We start from the raw sequence: 19421 nt of genomic DNA, 5'->3' as shown, positions 1-19421 counted from the left end.
CCCTGACCTGCTCTTTACTGGATGCTGTGCAGTGCTCCCTGGTCTCTGGAGCCCCAGAAACATTGATTCAGTTTCTGCCTGTCCACTGGCTGTTTCTGTAGGAGGAGTGTGTCCTTTAGTAGCCTAATCCACCGTCTTCCCTGGAAGCGTCTCTTGGTTGGCTCTTAACACCCATTTCCAACCCCTTCTTTGCAGGTGCTGGAAGTCCAGGAATCAGTTCAGACTCCCTTGCCAGAAGTGTTCTGCCAATAAAATGTGTTCGTGTGAGATGTGGCAAGTGGAAGGGCAGTAGAAGTCATCCACTCCTCTGTGGCAGCAGCAGACATGCAGGCTCCAGTGGCAGCTCGACTCCACATTCTCCTGCGTCAGCAGCTGTGGGTCCTGGGACTACAGTAACCACAGCAGTGGTTTCCTGGCTTCCGAGTGGTGGTAGCGACTTTGATTCTCTGGACAGCAACTGTGGTAACCTGAAAGCTAATGGTGTTCTGTCCCTCCCCACTCCCAGCTTTCACCATCTCTGACCCCTCCAATGATAAGCACCTAATTGCCATATCAAATCCCTTTTTTCTTGGAATATCTGAAGTGATTTCTGTTTCCCTGTCTGTGATAGTTTTAAAATGTGTCCACAAATTTTCTAAGTCTCCCTTCTTAAAAGATGGAGTCTAAATCCCCTCCTTTATGTAGGTTGAATTTACCTACTTACTTCTGAGTTCATTTATGTGGCAGAAATGATGCCATATGACTTCTGAGGCTAGGCCATAGTGCTGGTTTGAAGCTGTCATGTACCCCAGAAAAGGCCATGTTCTTTTTTGTTTTTTTAATTAAATTCAGTTTTGTTGAAATACATTCACATACCATACAGTCATCCATGGTGTACAATCAGCTGTTCACAGTACCATCATATAGTTATGCATTTGTCACCCCAATCTATTTTTGAACATTTTCCTTACATCAGAAAGAATCAGAATAAGAATAAAAAATAAAAGTAAAAAAGAACACCCAAATCATCCCCTGCATCCCTCCCTATTTTTCATTTAGTTTTTGTCTCCATTTTTCTACTCATTAATCCATACACTGGATAAAGGGAGTGTGATCCACAGGGTTTTCACAATCACACTGTCAACCCTTGTAATCTAAATTGTACAGTTGTCTTCAGGAATCCAGACTACTGGGTTGGAGTCTGATAGTTTCAGCTATTTGCTTCTAGCTATTCCAATACATTAATACCTAAGAAGTGTTATCTATATAGTACATAAGAGTGTCCAACAGAGTGACTTCTTGACTCCATTTGAAATCTCTCAGCCAATGAAACTTTATTTTGTTTCATTTCACATCCCTCTTTTGGTCAAGAAGATGTTCTCAATCCCACAATGCCATGTTCAGATTCATCCCTGGGTGTCACATCCTGTTTTGCCAGGGAGATTTACACCCCTGGGAGTCAGGTCCCACATAGGGGGGACGGCAGTGAGTTCACCTGCCGAGGTGGCTTAGAGAGAGAGGGCGACATCGGAGCAACAAAGAGGCACTCAGGGAGACTCTTAGGAACAATTATATGAAGGTTTAGCCTCTCCTTTACAGTAACAAGCTTCATAAAGGCAAATCCCATGATAGAGGGCTCAGCACATCAAACCGCCAGTCCTCAGTGTTTGTGAGAACATCCGCATCAGTCCAGGTGAGGGTGTCCAACACTTCCACATTTTCCCCAGCTCCTCAGGGGGGCCCTGCGAATATATATATATATATATATATTTTAAATAATTCAATTTTATTGAGATATATTCACATACGATGCAGTCATGTCATGCAAAGTGTACAGTTGTTCACACTACCATTATATAATTGTGCATTCATCACCAACATTAATTTTTGAACATTTTCATTACCACACACACAAAAGCAATAAGAATAAAAACTAAAGTGAAAAAGAACAATTAAAAAAGAATACTGGCTGTTTATTTCCCCCCATTTTTCTACTTATCCATCCATACACTGGACAATGGAGAGTGTGATCCACATGGCTTTCCCAATCACATTGTCACCCCTTATAAGCTACATTGTTATACAATTGTCTTCAAGATTCAGGGGTTCTGGGTTGTAACTTGGTAGTTTCAGGTATTTACTTCTAGCTATTCCAAGTCATTAGAACCTAAAAAGGGTTATCTATATTGTGCATAAGCGTGCCCACCAGAGTGACCTTTCAGCTCCTTTTGGAATCTCTCAGCTACTGAAACTTGTTTCATTTCCTTTCACATCCCCCTTTTCATCAAGAAGATGTTCTCCATCCTATGATGCCAGGTCTAGATTCCTCGTTACTGGGAGTCATATTCCACATTACCAGGAAGATTTACATTCCTGGGTGTCAGATCCCACGTAGCGGGGAAGGCACTGAGTTCACCTGCTGAGGTGGCTTAGAGAGAGAGAGAGGGCCACATCTGAGTAACAAAGAGGTACTCAGGGGGAGACTCTTAGGCCCAGTTATATGCAAGCTTAGCCTCTCCTTTGCAGTAACGAGCTTCATAAAAGCAAGCCCCAAGATCTAGGGCTCGGCACATCAAACCGCCAGTCCTCAATGTGTGTGACAACATCAGCATCGGTCCAGGTGAGGAAGTCCAATGCTTCCGCATTTCCCCCAGCTCCTCAGGGGGGACCTGCAAATATATTTTTATTCTCTGCTCAAATTACTTTGGGATGTGTCACTATTTCCCTCTAACCTATACTAACCTACCATATCTCACTTCCTATTCAAAGTTCCATGTACTTGTGGTGTTTGAACAAACTGTAGAGTTACACTGTTTAGAAAATATAGATCCTGAAGCAAATAGACATCTCTTCCCTCGGTCTCACATGGAAGTTGAAGTTTCAAGACACAGCCAGTTTCGACCTTTGCCCTTTAGGCCATGTTCTTTTAGTCCATTCCTGTGGGTGCAGACCTATTGTGACTGGGATCTTTTGATTAGGTTGTTTCAATTGAGATGTGACCCACACAATTCAAGGTGGGTTTTAATCTTTTACTGGAGTCCTTTATGAGGATAAAAGAAAAAGCCCAGAGTGCTCAGAGAGAAATACCCAGAGGGAGCTTACAGAGAAAAGCCTTGGAGATGCTAAGGAGGACCCACAGAAGCTTAGAGAGAAGGCCTCTGGAACCAGGAGCTGAAAGCAACAAAACCCAGGAGTGAAGGACCAGCAGACACTGTCCATGTGCCTTACTAGCCGACAGAGGAACCCTGGATGCTGGCAAACTGTCTTCAGAGAAGGTATCATCCTGTTGATGCCTTAATTGGGATATTTTCACAGCTTAGAACTGTAAATTTGCAAGCTAATAGTCACCATTCTAAAAGCCAACCCATTTCTGGTATATTGCATTCTAGCAGCTTTAGCAAACTGAAACAGCCATAAAAAAGATAACTTCTGCTTGTCACTCTCTGTCTCCCATTTGCTCACTCTGGAGGAAGCCAGCCATCATGTATACAGAGATCCAAGTAGCCTGTAAAAAGGCTGACATTGGCATGAAACGAAGCCTCCTTCCAGCATCTGGCTCCAGTTTGCCAGCATGTGAGCGATGAACCACCCATGAAGCAGATCTAGCCTTCAGATGACTGCAGCTCTGGATGGCATCTGTTTTTTTTGTTCATTTTCCACCCCTGGTTTACATCTTGACTGCAACCTCATGAGAGCCCCAGAGCCACTACTTCTGAATTCTTGACCCACAAAAGTTGTGAGGAATAAATGTTTCTTTTGGGGTAATCTGTTATGCAGCACCAGATAACCATCACATTGTATGACACGGGAGTTGAGTCAGACAGACTTGAGATCCTCTGAGCTAGTATATTCATTAATGCTGCCCTTGTGACAGGTGGGGACTTTGGCCCTGGGCTCTCAATCCTCCTTATACCCCAGTACTGACCATGCCAACAACTGATCATGCTACCTAGATTTTCCTGAGCATGAAAAATTCCATCATCTCCTGTCACATAAAGGGAACTACAGACCAACATGTACCACTAGGTTCAAGTATAAAGTCTTTTTTTTCCTTTTATGGGGTGGGGAGCAACTTACAAGCAGAGAATACAGTGCACTCAATCCTCCAATCACTCTTTTTCCCACAAAGAAGGGCTTTAGCTGGACCATGCACAGAGTTCCTGTAGAGAGTAGACAGGGACCTACCCCGGGCATTACAGGTGTGTAGCGGAGGTGAGGCAGAGAACATCTACGCCACTACAATGGAAGCTCTGTGATTAAAGAAATGGCCTCATTGCAAAGTGGGGGAGGGGCTCAGGAGCTCAGTGACTGTCATCAGCTTATTTTTCCATTGAGCTCACTGGCACCTGCTGAGCTAGCTCTCTGCTCAACTGCTAAAAGAGGAATGGGAGGGTGTTTCTAAACCATCTGGATTTGTCTCTCCTAAATTACCAAGGCTTCACTGATCCCCATTCCCAGGTTATACTTGCACCTTGTCATCCCCTGGAATCTACCATAAAAATCTCAAACCCAGTCTTTTACTCTCTGAACACAAGCTCTTGTCCTTCCAGTTCTTGTTCACATACATCCACCACACATGTTTTTCATGTGCATGAACATTTTCTACATCCATTTTCTCTCAGTTCCCTACTTAGTCTGGACCTACAAGTTGATCTCTTGGCATCTCTATTTCTAGGCCTCTTTCTAAAACTCAAGCTTGATCATGTCTCTCTTCTGCTTAACATTTCAATAAGTAGTTTGTCACCTGTTTGGTCGAGACCCCTCTGGGATCTGGGACCCTGCTCATCCGTGCAGCTTCCCACACCACCTCCCACCCCTGGGGCTTCATGCCGCAGGCAACAGCAGATTCACGCAGTTCAAGAGCAACTCATGGTTTCCTGTCTTCCTGCCTTTGTACTGTCTCTTGTCTAGAGTGCTTTTCCTTCCTCTTGCCAGCCTAAGAAACTTCTGTTTTTCTTCCACTTCCCTTCCTCCAAGCCATTCCTTAGACCCACCCTTTCCAGTCAAACAAGAGCTGAACCACTTCTTGTGAACCTGATCCAAGGAGAGACTTGCTCCTTCACAGGCCAGTCAGGTGAAAGCTCCAGGCTTAGGCAAGACCTCTGCCAAGCCTAGGGCAAGCCAGACAAAACAGAATCTTACTCTTAGAACTTTTAATTCAGAATTATGAGAGGGGAGTATTTGAGACTAATAAGAATTACGCGCATTTTAGGTGGTGTTATATATTTAAAATATTATTATACAAGGCTCATTTTATGCTCCAAATTTGACATAAAAATCCATTCAAAAATAGGAACCTAGAGCTCCTGGATTCCCAGTCCAGACTTTTGGCAACCAGCAGTACAAGGATTTCTATTCTTTTTTTCTTGTCAGCTCCCTGTCTTTATGTTGAACTTTCCTATCAAAATCAACCCCTGTTATAGGGTTTGAGTGGCAAAGGGAGTTTCTGAGGTTCCTTGGGACCCAGCAGTGTAACTAAAGTGCCTGGTACTGCACCTGGCCCATGGTGGGCGTTCAGTAAACAGTAGCTGCCATCACACCATCGCCACTATGACTGACTCTCCGATGGCCACCATGGCTTACCCTTCTCTGTTTCCCTACACTCCACTGCAGGGCAGTGTAATAACAGGCTAAGAGGCTTTGGGGTCTAATAATTCTGGGTTAGAACCCTAAATAATCAGTTTGGGATGTGTAGCTTTGGCCAAGTTATTTAAATTCTTTGGGTCCTGTTTCCTTATCTGTCAAATGAGGACGACAAAATACGCGTCCATGGAATTTTGGGTTCAATGAGACAAGACTGTAAAATGTTGAACCCAGGGCTTGGCATCAAGTAAGCAAAGAGTAAATGGCAGCAGCTGCTGCTGCTGATTCCTATTATTATTATTTAGTCTTGTGCTTTAAGCACAGTAAATCTTCATTGGCTCACTGATGTCACTGGAGAAAAACTCTTGTTTTTCATCTTCAGTAGGGAGCTTTGGGAGGTTAACTTGGGCAGGTATCGAGAGAACAGGTGCCTCTGGCCCTGCATCAGCAAACCCATAAAGCAGATGGGGAACTAAAGGGGATTCACTTTGCTTGGAACCCTAACCAGCAAAAACTGCTGGGCTCTTTCCCAGTTGCTCTGCTCTTCTGGGGGACTCTGTGCTGACGTTCCTCAGCTGCCATCTTTCCTCCTCTCAGGTATTGCAGTGCCAACAAGTTCAACAGGTCGATCATCCAATCTTGCTCATTTAGAATTTCTCTTACTCAGTAATGTGCTTAACTCTCAGTGACTTTGAAAACATGATTTATTAATGTTTTCTTTGCTTTTAGAAAGACATTTAAATAGGACTGCTCATCCCCTCCTTGCCCTCTCACGTGATTGGCAGAAGGCGTGGAGGAACCCTTGTGTCTTCTACAGTTTTTACTTGCATCATCTCGTGAAATCCTGCATCTGTGGCTCTGCCCAGTGGGTGGGTCTGGGGTTTGGTGCTGGACCGATGGAGTTGAGCAGCACCCACTGATCCTCCCAGGGGTGGGGGTGGGGGAGCCTGGGTCCCACCAAATGGTTTCCAGAACAGCACCCTTCCTGGCTTGAGGAGGGCAGGCTTGGGCAATTCCTGTTCTCACACATTCTTCCTTTACCCTTATCCCTCCAGCATCTCCCTGCCTGCTATATCCAAGGGTTGAGAGAGTTGGAAAAGAAAAAAAAAGGCGATGTGAATTTTCCAATGGCCTGTAAGGGTTGAGGACCTCCGAACGAGACAGGGCACACATTTTTTTCCTGAGTTTGAGGGCTTGGGAAAAAGACAGGACTTGGCTCCCACTGGAGGTAGATTCAGTGATCCAAATATTCTGGGCATCTCAGAGACCCTGTGAGAGGGGCCAAAGGTGGAGAAGCCCCTGTGGCCCATCCACAAGCTCGGTGTAAGCGACGGTAGCTGGGGACCGGGCTCCTCCCGCAAGGAAGTGTAGAGGAGAGCACCAGAAAAGATTGGCATTTGATTTAATCTACACCCCTTGAAACCAAAACATTGTCAGTTTCCCAAGGACTGTCTGTATTGCAGAAATGGGGGAAAGAAGCCCCTATTCATCCTTCTTCACCCAAACTGCCTCTTAGAGAAGTAATGGCTACCGTGAGGAATTCTAGCTCCGGCCCTGCTTTTCTTGCCTGCAGCTCTTGATAAACACCCTGTTATTTTCATGCAAATATTTAACTATTTACGTTTTAATTCCTTACCACGTGGCTAAAATTCATTATAGATTTTATTACGAAAAATAGGTATTTTGCAAGCAGTGCTGAGAAGCCAACATTAGTAAATACAATCCGCAGGAGGCCTGAGGGCTGGGGCTCACTCAGTGGTGGTCTCCTCCGCTGTCTCACTCTCCTCACCCGGCTCTTCGGTCGTCTCTCTAGTCCCCGTAGTCTTCTCTGCTGAGGTGCTGGACACCCTGGGAGAAGAATAATGCCCGTGGCTTTTACGCTTGAAAGGAGCAAGAGAATTTTAACTCCTCATTTTAGATGAGAAGTTTAAATTATCCCCAATCATTTACCCTCTATTTTTGTTGAAAATCTCATCCTCATCAGAAGAGTCCTTGTCGTGTAGCTTCTGTGCCATGTTTTTCTTGTGTGTGGCGTTGAGAGGTCTATACATATCCCTAAGCCAAAGTGGCCGCCTTTTCCAGAAAAATCCCTCCTAGAAAATAGAAAGGGAAATATTAATTATGCATTTTTACTGTTTTCTCTGGCCACACTATTGAATAATCTTCAAATTTACCTCACTCTCATCTTCTGATGCACATCTCCTTTGCAGCAGAAAATGCAAAAAGCCCCTGAGGGGAGAACACACACACACAGGACCATTAGTGATTCATGTCATTTTCTGTGTCTCTCACAGCAGGTATCTCTGGTCTCAGCAGGACTAAATGTTTACCTTTGTCCATAAACCAAAAGTAGTGAAATCACCACAGACTTTGGGTTTTAAAACAAATCCATGTATGCTGGGCCCCAGGAGCTTTCTGTGTCTGTCCAAAAGAGCCCCATAATCTCTGGGGAGACCTCTGTGTGTGGCTTGGCATACAGTATAGGCAGGATTTTCAGTCTCACTCACTCACTTGGCAAATGCCCTTGAGCAGTGAAGAAACTGCATGACCATCCTGGACAACCTCTCTAGAAACATTTTACATTAGTTCCTGTGCTAGTTGGGATATATTATGTCCCACCAAAAGCCATGTTCTTTGATGCAGTCTTGTGGGAACAGACATATTAGTGCTGATTAGGTTCGAACCTATTAATTGTTGCCATGGAAATGTGACTCAATCAACTGTGGGTGACACCTTTGATAAGATAATTTCCATGGAGGTGTTACCCCACCCATTCAGCATGAGTCTTAATTAAATCACTGCAGTCCTATAAAAGAGTTCACAGACAGAAGGAGCTCAGAGCAGTTGAGAAGGACATTTTGGAGACAAAAAGTAGACTTTTGCTAATGCTTCAGAGATGTTAGCCTAGAGTTTGCTCTGGAGAAGCTAAGAGAGGACAAAACACCCCAAGAGCAACATTTTGAAGAATGCACAGGAGCTGAGAAAGGAGCTCGAACACAACCCAGGATCAGCAGATGCCAGCCATGCGTCTTCCCAGCTAACAGGTTTTCCAGACGCCACTGGCCTTCCTTCAGTGAAGGTATACTTGTGTTGATGCCTTAATTTGGACATTTTCATGGACTTCAGACTATAAACTTGTAACCAAATAACCCCCCTTTATACGATATTTTGTGTAAAGGCAGCATTAGCAAACCGGAACAGTTCCCTTCAGATGTAGTCTCCCATGCATCATTCAGCTTCTATAGTATAAGCTGAATCATACAAAGTTAAAATGCCTTAGGCTAATTAGTAAAGTTATCTAGCTCTTTGATTTACATATCAAATGAGCTGACTAGTGAGTTGTGAAATAAGTTTAAGGGTCATGACCAGTATTAAAAAATCAAATCAAAACAAAAAGGATCTGAACAGAAAAAAAATATCAGATTATGGGATAGGTTTGTTTTAGCAACTACTTATGTCTATATAAGGTTGTGTGTACTTAGTTGTGATATAAAACGTAGCTCATGACCCAGCACTGTATAATTAGTGGAAAACTATGCAAAGGGAAAAGAACCATCCTCCTGGACACTCACTAGTGGTGTGACCAATGGGTAAGATATTTTCTCTTTTTCCCTCTCCATTTCCTTATTATAAAAGAGAGATACAAGCTGCTAAGGTCCCTCTTGGTTAAAATTCAATGAGGTTTGGATAAAGGGGATGGGTAGGGGCTTGAAAACTAGTAGGATGAGAAGGGAAGTTTTCTGGCCACTTTACAGGAAGAACTCATACAGTTTACCTTCCATTGACCTTGAATGAGAATGGCTCCTTTACCTCCAAAATATGTGGCCTTCCCTACACCTTCCCCAGACTCCAAAAAGGCCTCTGGCCTGCCTGATGCCCACCAACAGCAGGCAGAAACAGGCTCAGCTAAAACCTCTCCTCCTCTACCCTCTTTTCTGCAAGCACTGGTGATGCATCTGTGCTAGTCCCCTCTAACTCAGCTTTGGCTTCGGAGCTAATTTCTTAGAACCAGGCAAAGCATTAGGATAAGTATTCTCCTGCCTCTGACAGTTTCCACACTGAAAAATGAAAGGATTGAAATAGATGAGTTCTAGGTTCTCCTCTAGTTTTAAAATTATATTTTAAAAATTGCCAGACTAATATTTACCTTGGGGCTTTTTCAATATCTTCCTCTGATGCTAGTTTGTGAGAATAAATCTGTTTTGGAAGAAAACATAATCATGATTATTCATCACAATGACCACTATCTCCAAACCTTTATTCATTCCTTTTATTTATCTCAAGTCTTATCTTCCCAGCTAGATGACAACTTTTTTGAGGACAGGGATTCTAGCTTGTTTAACAGTTCTTTGACTCTTCCACAGAACCTAATTTAGGACCTTGAATGCAGGTGGCACTTAATGTATTTTATTGAAACTGTTTTACATAACATTCAACACATCATTTGTAATAAAACTCTTAGAAGTAGGAACAGAAGGAAACATCCTTAACTTGAGAAAAGTATTTACTGGAAGCCTAACTAAAGAACAGCTCTGCTTTAAAGTGAGAAACAACAAAAGATGCCTGTTCTTACTGCCAATATAAACACTGTTGAGGAGTACCACCAATGCAACAAGTAAAACAGAACCATCAATTATATTAGTGCCACCCATGCACTAAGACAAATAAATGGGGCTGAGCACTGGAAAGGAGAGATAAAGCTATCATTATTTCCATATGAAATGATGGGCAATCTACAAAGCCCCAAAGAATCAACTAACATGTTATTATAAGTAATATGAGAATTTAGTAAGGTGGTGAGTAAAAAAATAAAGCAATGAGCACACAAACTTCAATTGCTTTTCTATGTAGCCCCCAACAACCAATTAGAAAATGTAATGGAAGTAAGATCCCATTCACAATAGCAATAAAAAAGGACAAAGTACCTAGAAATCAACTGAAGAAAAGATGCGTAAGACCTATGTGGAGACAACCCTAAAACTTCTGAGTGACAGTAAGAACTGATTACATGGTGTAAGATACAATGTTCCCAGAAAGGAAATGTAATCCCATTCAAATCCCAACAGTTGGGTTTTTTTTGTGGGGTTTTTTTTTTTTTTTTTTTTTTTTGTCTTTTTGTTTTGTTTTGTTTCTACAAACAGTGACCAGCTGACATTTGGTAGAGAAAATATGTATGAACAGTTACAAAAAGTATGAAAAAGAAGATCAAAGAGTAGGAGCTTGTGCCTTATCAAACTATGTTACAAAGCAACTGGAATTAACTAGGGTGGTTCTGGAACTGGAAAAGGACAGAGTCAAGAAAAAGATGGTATTTTAGATCAGTGAGGAGAGCATTAACCATTGAATAAAAGGTTTTGAAACAACTGGATCTTCATGGGGGGGTGGGGGGAAGAGCTAGGTTCCCTAAGTCACCCATACCAAAACCAACCAAATAAAACAAATTCCAGATGGATTTTAAAAATACAAATAACAACACACTGTTATAAAAGTATTAGAAGAAATATAGGAAACTATCTTTACACCCCGAGGAAGCAAAGACCTCGCCAACAAGACCCACCTGCAGAAGCCCTGCAGAGAGGCTGACAGGTGTGAGGACATAAACACACATACCTCTTACTCTTCATAGCCTTAGCCTCGTTTCCCACTGGAGTTGCTTTGTCTTTTTCTTGTTGTTTTATAAAAGCCCTTTTCATATTAAATACATTATTATATTATTTCATTGTATGTCAATTTTTCAGCTATTCCCCACTTGTTTTTGTCGTTAAGGAGGCAAAACAGAACAGTGGTAATATGGAGCAGAGGCTTTACAGGCAGTGACTCCGGTTCTGCTTTTGGTTTTGCCAATGGAGCCTAAGTTGATCTCTTTCATCTGTAAAGGAAGGATGATAACATCTTCCTTGCAGGGCTGTTTTGATAATTAAGTCAGACAATATATGTAAAGCCACTGCTTGTCATAAATAAGTGATCAGGTTGCTAATGGGATCAAAGACAAGGCTCTCAAATCTTTATAAAAGATTTCTGCCTATGGTCTGAGGCTTAGGAAGCTCTTTCCCACCACAAGATTATAAAAATACTGCTTCTGCTTCCTTCTAATGCTTTTATGGTATCTTTTTGTTGTTCTTGTTGTTTACTGAACTACATTTATTTAAGGTGAGAAATATGGATCTACCTTTATTTTCCTCGAAACAGGTAGGCAGCTGTTCTATAACCATCCATTCATTTCCCCCACTGATCAGAATATTAAAAGGTAACATTTCAAAAGTCTTAGGAATGTACAGCTCTGTCTTTTGCTGGACTCTGTATGCTACTTCAAATAAATATTAGGTTGCATTATTCATTGTGGAATTGATTTAATGCCTTATCTCTCTTCCTTTGAGAGCCATTATTGTCTGCTATATATATAATACTGCAATGGTTTCTGTCCTCAAAAAGCTTATAATCTAAGTGGGGAAAAGGAAAAATGAAAACATCTAAAAAATACAAATACAAGGTTAGACTGTACACAGAAATTAAAAGCAGCATAGGGTTTCTAGAAAGGAAAAGGGCATGCCACCTGGAGAAGCAGAGGTACTGTCTGGGCAATGGCCAGTGATTGCCTCCCTAGAGGCCTTGCCAAGATGACCCCGTACTTGTCCCCTGACTCCTAGACTCAAATCAGACTCTGTCCTCACCATGTCAGGGCAGTCTCACCTTATCAATATCACAGGACTGAACAAAAATCAGACTGTCAGATTATGACTTGACAATGAGAAATACATCTGTTCCACAGACAGAACCATCAGGGAATTCTCTTTAGAGACAGGCCTATGTGACATATGAAGCACAGTTAGAAGTAGCACAGTCTAATTCTCTTCTCTTTGATGGGAAGAGAATTAGAACAAAAGGAATCAGCTGGTTCCAGCATGTCATGGAAAGGACTGAGGCAGCCAGATCCATGCATCTCCCCCACAGGCACAGCCTCCTAGTGGGCCTGACACTCCAGAGCAGCTGCCCATTGCTCCTTCTCCACTCTTAGGCAGTATTAGGATGGGCACTGCCCGTCTTGGCCTCTTCTTTGCCCTTCCTATGCTTTTACTACCAACCAACCCTCCTGCTATTGGACATAGTTTTCTTCAGCTATGTTAATAGATTCAGCCAAGTTTTCGTCAAGTCCGATAGACCAGGAAGCCATGTGGTCCTTCTGCAGCTCTCCTCTGCTCCATCATGTGTTCCCTCTTGGTTAGCTGTGCTTTTAAAAACTGTTCACCACATTTTTAAGTTCTCAGTGGAGGGGGAATGCTTTGCTATGGTCCCCAAGACACGGTGACAGATCTCACAGATGGACTAGGCCCAGGAGCATTCAGTGACGGCTTCATGGGGAAAGACGGACTTGAGTTGGCTTTTGTCAGATAGATGGGACTTTGACAGACAGAGAGAAATAATGGAATTTTAGATGGGCAAAAGCACAGATGAAAGTTGGAATGGGTGTGGTATGACTGGGGTATAATGAGGGGCTGCTTTGGCTGGCATGTAGGGCTGCCATGATAGTGGAAAAGGTATGTAAGGTAAATTAGGTGGGATTGGTATGGTAGGGTGAAGATTGCCAGTTTATTAAATCACTCTTTTTTTTTAAAATACAGTTTTATTGAGATATATTCACACACCCTACAATCCTCCACAATGTACATCAACTATTCACAGTACCATCATTTAATTGTGCATTCATCACCAGAATCAACTTTTGAACATTTTTCTTACTCCAAAAAATAAATAAATAAATAAATAAATAAATAAATAAATAAAAGTAAGAAAGAACACCCAAAACATTCCATACCCCCATCCCACCCTATTTCTCGTTAGTTTTTGTCTCTAATTTCCCACTCATCTGTCCATACACTGGACAAACGGAGTGTGAGCCATGAGGTTTTCACAATCACACAGTCACACCATGTAAGCCACATACTTATGCAATCGTCTTCAAGAATCAAGACTACTGAGTTGCAGTTTGACAGTTTCAAGTATTTCCTTCTAGGTATTCCAATACACTAAAAACTAAAAAGGGGTATCTATGTAACACGTAAGAATGCCCTCCAGAGTGACCACTCGACTTCATTTGAAATCTCTCAGCCACTGAAACTTTGTTTTGTTTCATTTCACTTCTCCTTTTCGGTCAAGAAGATTTTCTCAATCCCACAATGCTGTCTCCAGGCTCATCCCCAGGAGCCACGTCCCATATTGCCAGGAAGATTTATACCCCTGGGAGTCAAGTCCCATGTAAGGGGGAGGGCAGTGAGCTCACCTGCTGTGTGGGGTTAGAGAGAGAGGGCCACATCTGAGCAACAAAGAGATTGTCTGGGAGAGATTCTCAGGCACAATTATAAGCAGGCTCAGCCTTTCCTTTGCAGCAACAAGCTTCAAGGGCACATCCCAAGATTAAGGGCTCATCCTACCAAACTGTCAGTCCTCAACATCTGTGAGAACACCAGTAACAACCCAGGTGAGGAAGTCCAACATTTCTGCGTTCTTCCCCAGTTTCCCAGGGTTCCCTGCAAATATATCGTCATTCTCTGCCCAAATTACTTTGGGATGTATTGGAATTTCACACCAACCTGTACAAACCTACCAGACCTCACTTCCTATTCAAAGTTCCATGTAATTATGGTATTGAATCACTCTTTTTATATGCTAGTACCCACCTATTGGGAAAATTAATAAACCCTTATTTAATTGAACAAAAGGAATAGGCTACACGAGTTAGAGTGGCCTGATGCACAAATTTAGCTGCAACATTTTAACTTAACCTATTTAGACAATGGCTTACACACTGGAGAAGAAAGATACTAAATAAATCTAACAGATCTGTGAGATAACACTTTTATCTTTTTGCTGTGTCCTATCTCCCCAGGGTGATTGATAGCTCCACAAAAGTGGAAATTACTTTGCCTCTCATCATTTCAGACAACAAGGAAAGAAGTCAGTGATGGAATGACAGTGACTGTGAATTCATCAAATCACTGACAGTTTTAGGTTGAAGAAATGTTACTGTCATGTCAATTCTGACCTTCTTAAACTTAACTTCCAAAATTAGTCTAACAGCTTATTATCTTGGTTTTAGTTCCCAAGAGATCTCCTGGGAGTGGGGTTCTTTTAAAAATTCCTTTGCAATACTATAAAGTAACAAAGTGTATCTCAGTCCTTGTGACTAAAAAGGAATGTCAAGTATAGTAGGTGGGAAAGTGCCTTAATTTTTGGTTTGTGAGTTCTAAATCGATTATAAAGACAGGATGTATTCTGGAAACCTGAATTAATTGTCCTTACCTCAATGAGACAGAAAATTATAATCAAAATCATCACTACCACAGTGACAGCTATTGCCAAGATGAGTTTGTTGTTATAGCCATATCCTGGAACCTCCTTTGTGAGCTAAAAAAAAAGAAAGAACAATTTTTTTTTTAAACAAAGCAATGGAAAGGACAGAAGCTAACTATTCAGCTTCTAAACCCCATTCTACCAGGTGAGTGTAATCTACAGGTTTTTAAAGAGCATACCAAATCGAATGTGTTAATATTATTAAGCACTCTTCTATAATTTGTTTGTGTGTTGGGTCCTCTTCTCATCCACTCTAGGAATAGTGGTGCCATTCTCAAAATAAGCAAAGTGAGAGGTTCATGGTCTTGGTCAAAGTTACATAGCTAAGACAAGGCATGGACCAGGAGCCCCTGGGCTTCCTGCTTGGGTGCTCTAATTGCATGTCCTAAACTCTGATGGAAAAGTCCAGGTCCCATGTTTCTGCACTTATCCTCACCTCCCTGGACCCTTGCTCTTTTTGTTCACTCTGGACTTCTGTGCTCTCATTGATGTAGTTCTCAGTTTTCCACTGGTCTGTATCCCACTCTGCCTTGGACACCTTTACTTCCTGCTGCTCACTGAGAAGCTTCATCAGGAGGCCTGTTCTGGAGATGAGCTTTGCACAGGCCAGTTGAACACGGGGCTCAGAGCAGTCCATTTTCAAAGTCCGGATAACATGAGAAATGAGCCTTCTCACATCGTTGTTAGGGATGAGAGACCGTAGCTGCTGGTTTAGCTGAGTTTCAAATTTATCACCCGGGGATGGGAGGAAACGCAGAGTGGAGCCTTTGGGCTTGGAGGATAAGTCAGTGCCCAAGTTATGGTATTCCCATTGTGTTTCATTGGTTCGTTTAACCATTAACATTAGTTGCCTCCAGTCATAGCAGAATTTGCAGTGGAAGAATTCCTAAAGGCAGGACTTTTAGGTGTAGACTTTTCTATCATGGTACTGTTTTCTGCATAAGCGTTGTCTACAAAAGTGCTTTCTACACTAGCACTTTCTGGAGCAGCATTTTCTATGGGAGATTCTGAAAAAACCAAATGCTTCTGGAAAAGGAGTCTCCTGAGAACCTTAGTTCCCCTGAAGATGAAAAAGCCTTTTGTGCAGGGGAATTTATGAGGCTCCTCACTGCAGAGAAAGGAGGTCTCTTTCCAAGCATAAGTCTATTGAGTGCACCTTTCTTTCTGAACTTTTGACTTGGTCTGGCCTTGAGTGGCCTGTGGACTGCGTGAGAGCGAACTTTAGGAAAGAGGTAATTATTCCTAGAATATGAGATTGGTTTAGGAGCCTTCATGTTTTTAACTCTAGCATTGCATCTTCTAAAACAAAAAGGGTGTAGGATAAGTCTTCGATTTATTTCTAACTTCAGGTCGGGTTCTTGTAGGGATGGAGGTAGAAGGCCTGCCCATCAAGTATTGTTTCAGGGGAGAAGAGATTGCTGCCTTATGTTCCTTTATGAATGAGGCTCAGCATCGAAGGAGTTTCCCTCTAACTTCCTTGGCTTCCGCACCATGTGATGTTGTCCCAGCTCCCTTGGGGTTGGCCTCCTGGGCTTGCTTTCTTTGTCAGTATTCTCCACAAACGGCTGGGCACCCCATTTTCCTCTTGATGCTCCCTTTTCCCCTTTTCTTGGAAGTGCATTTTCCAGAAGTCCTTTAGCCCCCTTGATGTCTCTGTTCAGTGTCTCCACCTTTTTTCTACACTTGCTTTCTGAATCTTTGCCAGGCTGTTTTCCCACGGCTGGGCCATATCCAATCTCTTTCGAAAGATTTGGCGTTTAAATTTGGTACCTAATAAGTTGGAATGCATAAGCATGGCAGTTTTTTCTCTCTTTTAACCTCATCTATTTTTCCTGAATTTCTGCATCTAACAAATTTCCCAGAAAATAGAGTTTCCTCAATTTATTTTGGTAAGTTGCATTGTTGGATACATGTTTAAGAGACAGGCTCCCTGTATTGTTTTTCAAAGTCAGGGGATTATTTCCTTCTTGTACATTTGACAAAAGCAGTTTAATGAATGGTAATAATATTGATTCTACATCTTCTAGCTTTCCCTCTGAGAAATAAGGCAATATATAATTCAGTGCAGCAATAACATCAGTTTCATCGTTAAAGTCGAGCTGTTCATTCATGAAAGTTGACAAACTGACGCCATTTTGGTCTGCATTTGGTTTCTCTGGCTCAATAGTCAGCTCAGTGCTGGTGTTCTTCTTCCGAGCTTGTAATGCCTGCATGAACGCTCCTTCCGCATCTGCTAGAGATGCTTCCTCATCTGCCAAAACAGAAGAGACTACTTTTAATAACGATAGACTGATGGGACAGCTTTTTGTCAGTCCACACATCCCAGTCCACATATCCCAGTCAAATAAATTAGGAGTCAACGAACATTTGAATGCCATGTGAGAGGAGAAAAATAGATCCACACTTAAACCTACGGCTGACAACACCACAAGGAGGAAAAGGTATCTTCTGAAAAAGTGGCTACCAACTCAGAACATTCCATAGAGTGAAATATTAGTAACTACATTTAGGATTATTCTATTGGTCTCCAAAGGCCAGCTGCCCAGTACTCAATAAAAGCCTACAGATGGAAGACAAATATTCCCCCACACAGCGGGACCCTCTGCAGATCTGCATGTCTCCTCATGTTCCTATACCCCACGCTGTCCTGCCTCAGTTGAGGAAGGAGGGAAAGGCTTCCTCTCCCCGTCTCCTCTGTGTGCTCACGCTCTTGCTGCCATCACAGAGGATCACTAGGAAAGTCAGACCTTTGGGGGAGCAAGCACAGAGCTCCTAAAGCAGAGCCCCCACTCCCACTACTCACAGGTCCTCATCTGGATATGACCTTCTCCATCTACCCAGCCAAAGCCCTCCCTTGGGCTCTGCTACCGTATATCCAACACCGTGTAACAGAAGGCTTTACACAGGTAAAAACACTGTGTCCACTCTGGTTGTCTCTTTAAATTTGAGCAGGGATCTGGGGGTATAAGAGATTTTTAATTTGCTAGGTTGCATGCCTATGTGAAATGTTAATAAATCTGTGGAATTATAGTGATTTCTGGATGAACATTACTTGAGGTCATGAAATGCAGAAGAGAAAAAGCAACTTTTGTTAGATGCTTACTTTGCTTTCAGTTCATTTCGTTTTTAATATTTCCACCCTTACTTGGGGAACCTTTCAAAGCTTTTGACTGCAAGAAGGTCAAACATACTATTGTGCGGATTGATATTTTTTCCAGAAGAACTGAAAGTACTTTTGGTGGTGGTGAGGGCGAAAGAAGATGAGGATCATGGGAAAGAAGGAGCATGGGCTTGGAGAGAGCTCCAAATTGCAGTCAGGAGACCTGGGTCCTAGGCTACAGCACTCAACACCCTTGGTCTTGTTTTTTCCTCCTCTGTAAAAGGAGATTAACAGTGCCTGTTCTGCCCACCTCTGGGGAAGAAGGGAATAATTTAATTGGTGGAAAATGTTTTTAAAAATAAGCAACACTGTCCTTATATAAGTAGCAAGGTGTTATTATTTATTATTTGTCCCTGATCACTGTTAGGCAATTGTATTCAAGCTATCTAGACATTAAGGAAGTCACATTTTAGAAGTCATGAAATTAGTGCTAATAAACCTTACACATAGAAAAACACTTAAAAGTACCTGAGTGTTTTCTAAATAGAAAAGCTTAAGATTCACACCAAGTTCAGAGCTGGACACTAAGAATGGCAGAGCCTTCCCATCCATTAGGAAAGCTGGGTAGCAGCTTCTGGTTAAGGGACCAGAAACTGAGGTTCTAAATAAAACTTTAATAAAGCAGCATCGCTTATACTGTTTTATAAAATGGCAAAAAAAAAAAAAAAAAAAGGATATAATCCTGTCCTATGAAGCAGTGGGAACTTGAAACATAATACATATGAAATCAGTCTACCAACTGGAACACACTATATGAATAAGTCATCATTTGGGGGCAAAGCACCAAGCAGAGAGCTTGGTATGCAGTATGTGGCTTATTGTTAATTCCTTCTCCCTCCCCCTCCTTTGCCTTGTTCCTCTAGGCATGTGGATCAGTTACATTGTTAGTTTACTCTCACCAGGCTGGGAATCTGACCTTCAGAAAGAGTAGTTCTTACAAATGTTGGGAATTGAGCTCTGTGCTGGTTTGAATGTATTGTGTTCCCCAAATGCCACTGTCTTTGTAGTCTTGTGGGGCAGATGTTTTAGTGCTGGTTAGATTTGCTTGGAATGTGCCCCACCCAGCTGTGGGTGATGATTCTGATGAGATGTTCCCATGGAGGCATGGCCCTGTCCATTCAGGGTGGGCCTTGATCAGTGGAGCTATGTAAATAAGCTGACTCAAAGAGAGGGAACTGAGTGCAGCTGTGAGTGATGTTTTGAAGAGGAGCAAGCTTGCTAGAGAGGAACGTCCTGGGAGAAAGCCATTTTGAGGCCAGAGCTTTGGAGCAGACGCCAGCTGCCTTCCTAGCTAGCATTGGTCTTCTGGACGCCATTGGCCATCCTCCAGTGAAGGTACCCGATTGCTGAT

At 42.4% G+C, this 19421-nt stretch overlaps 1 protein-coding gene across 1 annotated transcript; it reads right to left on the bottom strand.

The window, feature by feature from the left end:
* Positions 1-695: 695 nt before the first annotated feature.
* Positions 696-17231, bottom strand: LOC119514806 (leucine-rich repeat-containing protein 37A-like). The gene is given in 13 exon segments (XM_037810527.1): positions 696-705; positions 1668-1721; positions 7315-7410; positions 7513-7655; positions 7737-7791; positions 9710-9740; positions 14745-14964; positions 15347-15761; positions 15961-16201; positions 16204-16242; positions 16245-16352; positions 16355-16646; positions 16809-17231. Coding segments are annotated over 13 exon segments (2127 nt in total).
* Positions 17232-19421: the final 2190 nt, after the last annotated feature.

Source organism: Choloepus didactylus, chromosome 18 (assembly GCF_015220235.1).
Source record: "Choloepus didactylus isolate mChoDid1 chromosome 18, mChoDid1.pri, whole genome shotgun sequence".
Lineage (NCBI taxonomy): Eukaryota > Metazoa > Chordata > Mammalia > Pilosa > Megalonychidae > Choloepus > Choloepus didactylus.
Note: the sequence above shows the minus strand (reverse complement) of the source record. Positions and strands in the feature narration are given on the sequence as shown.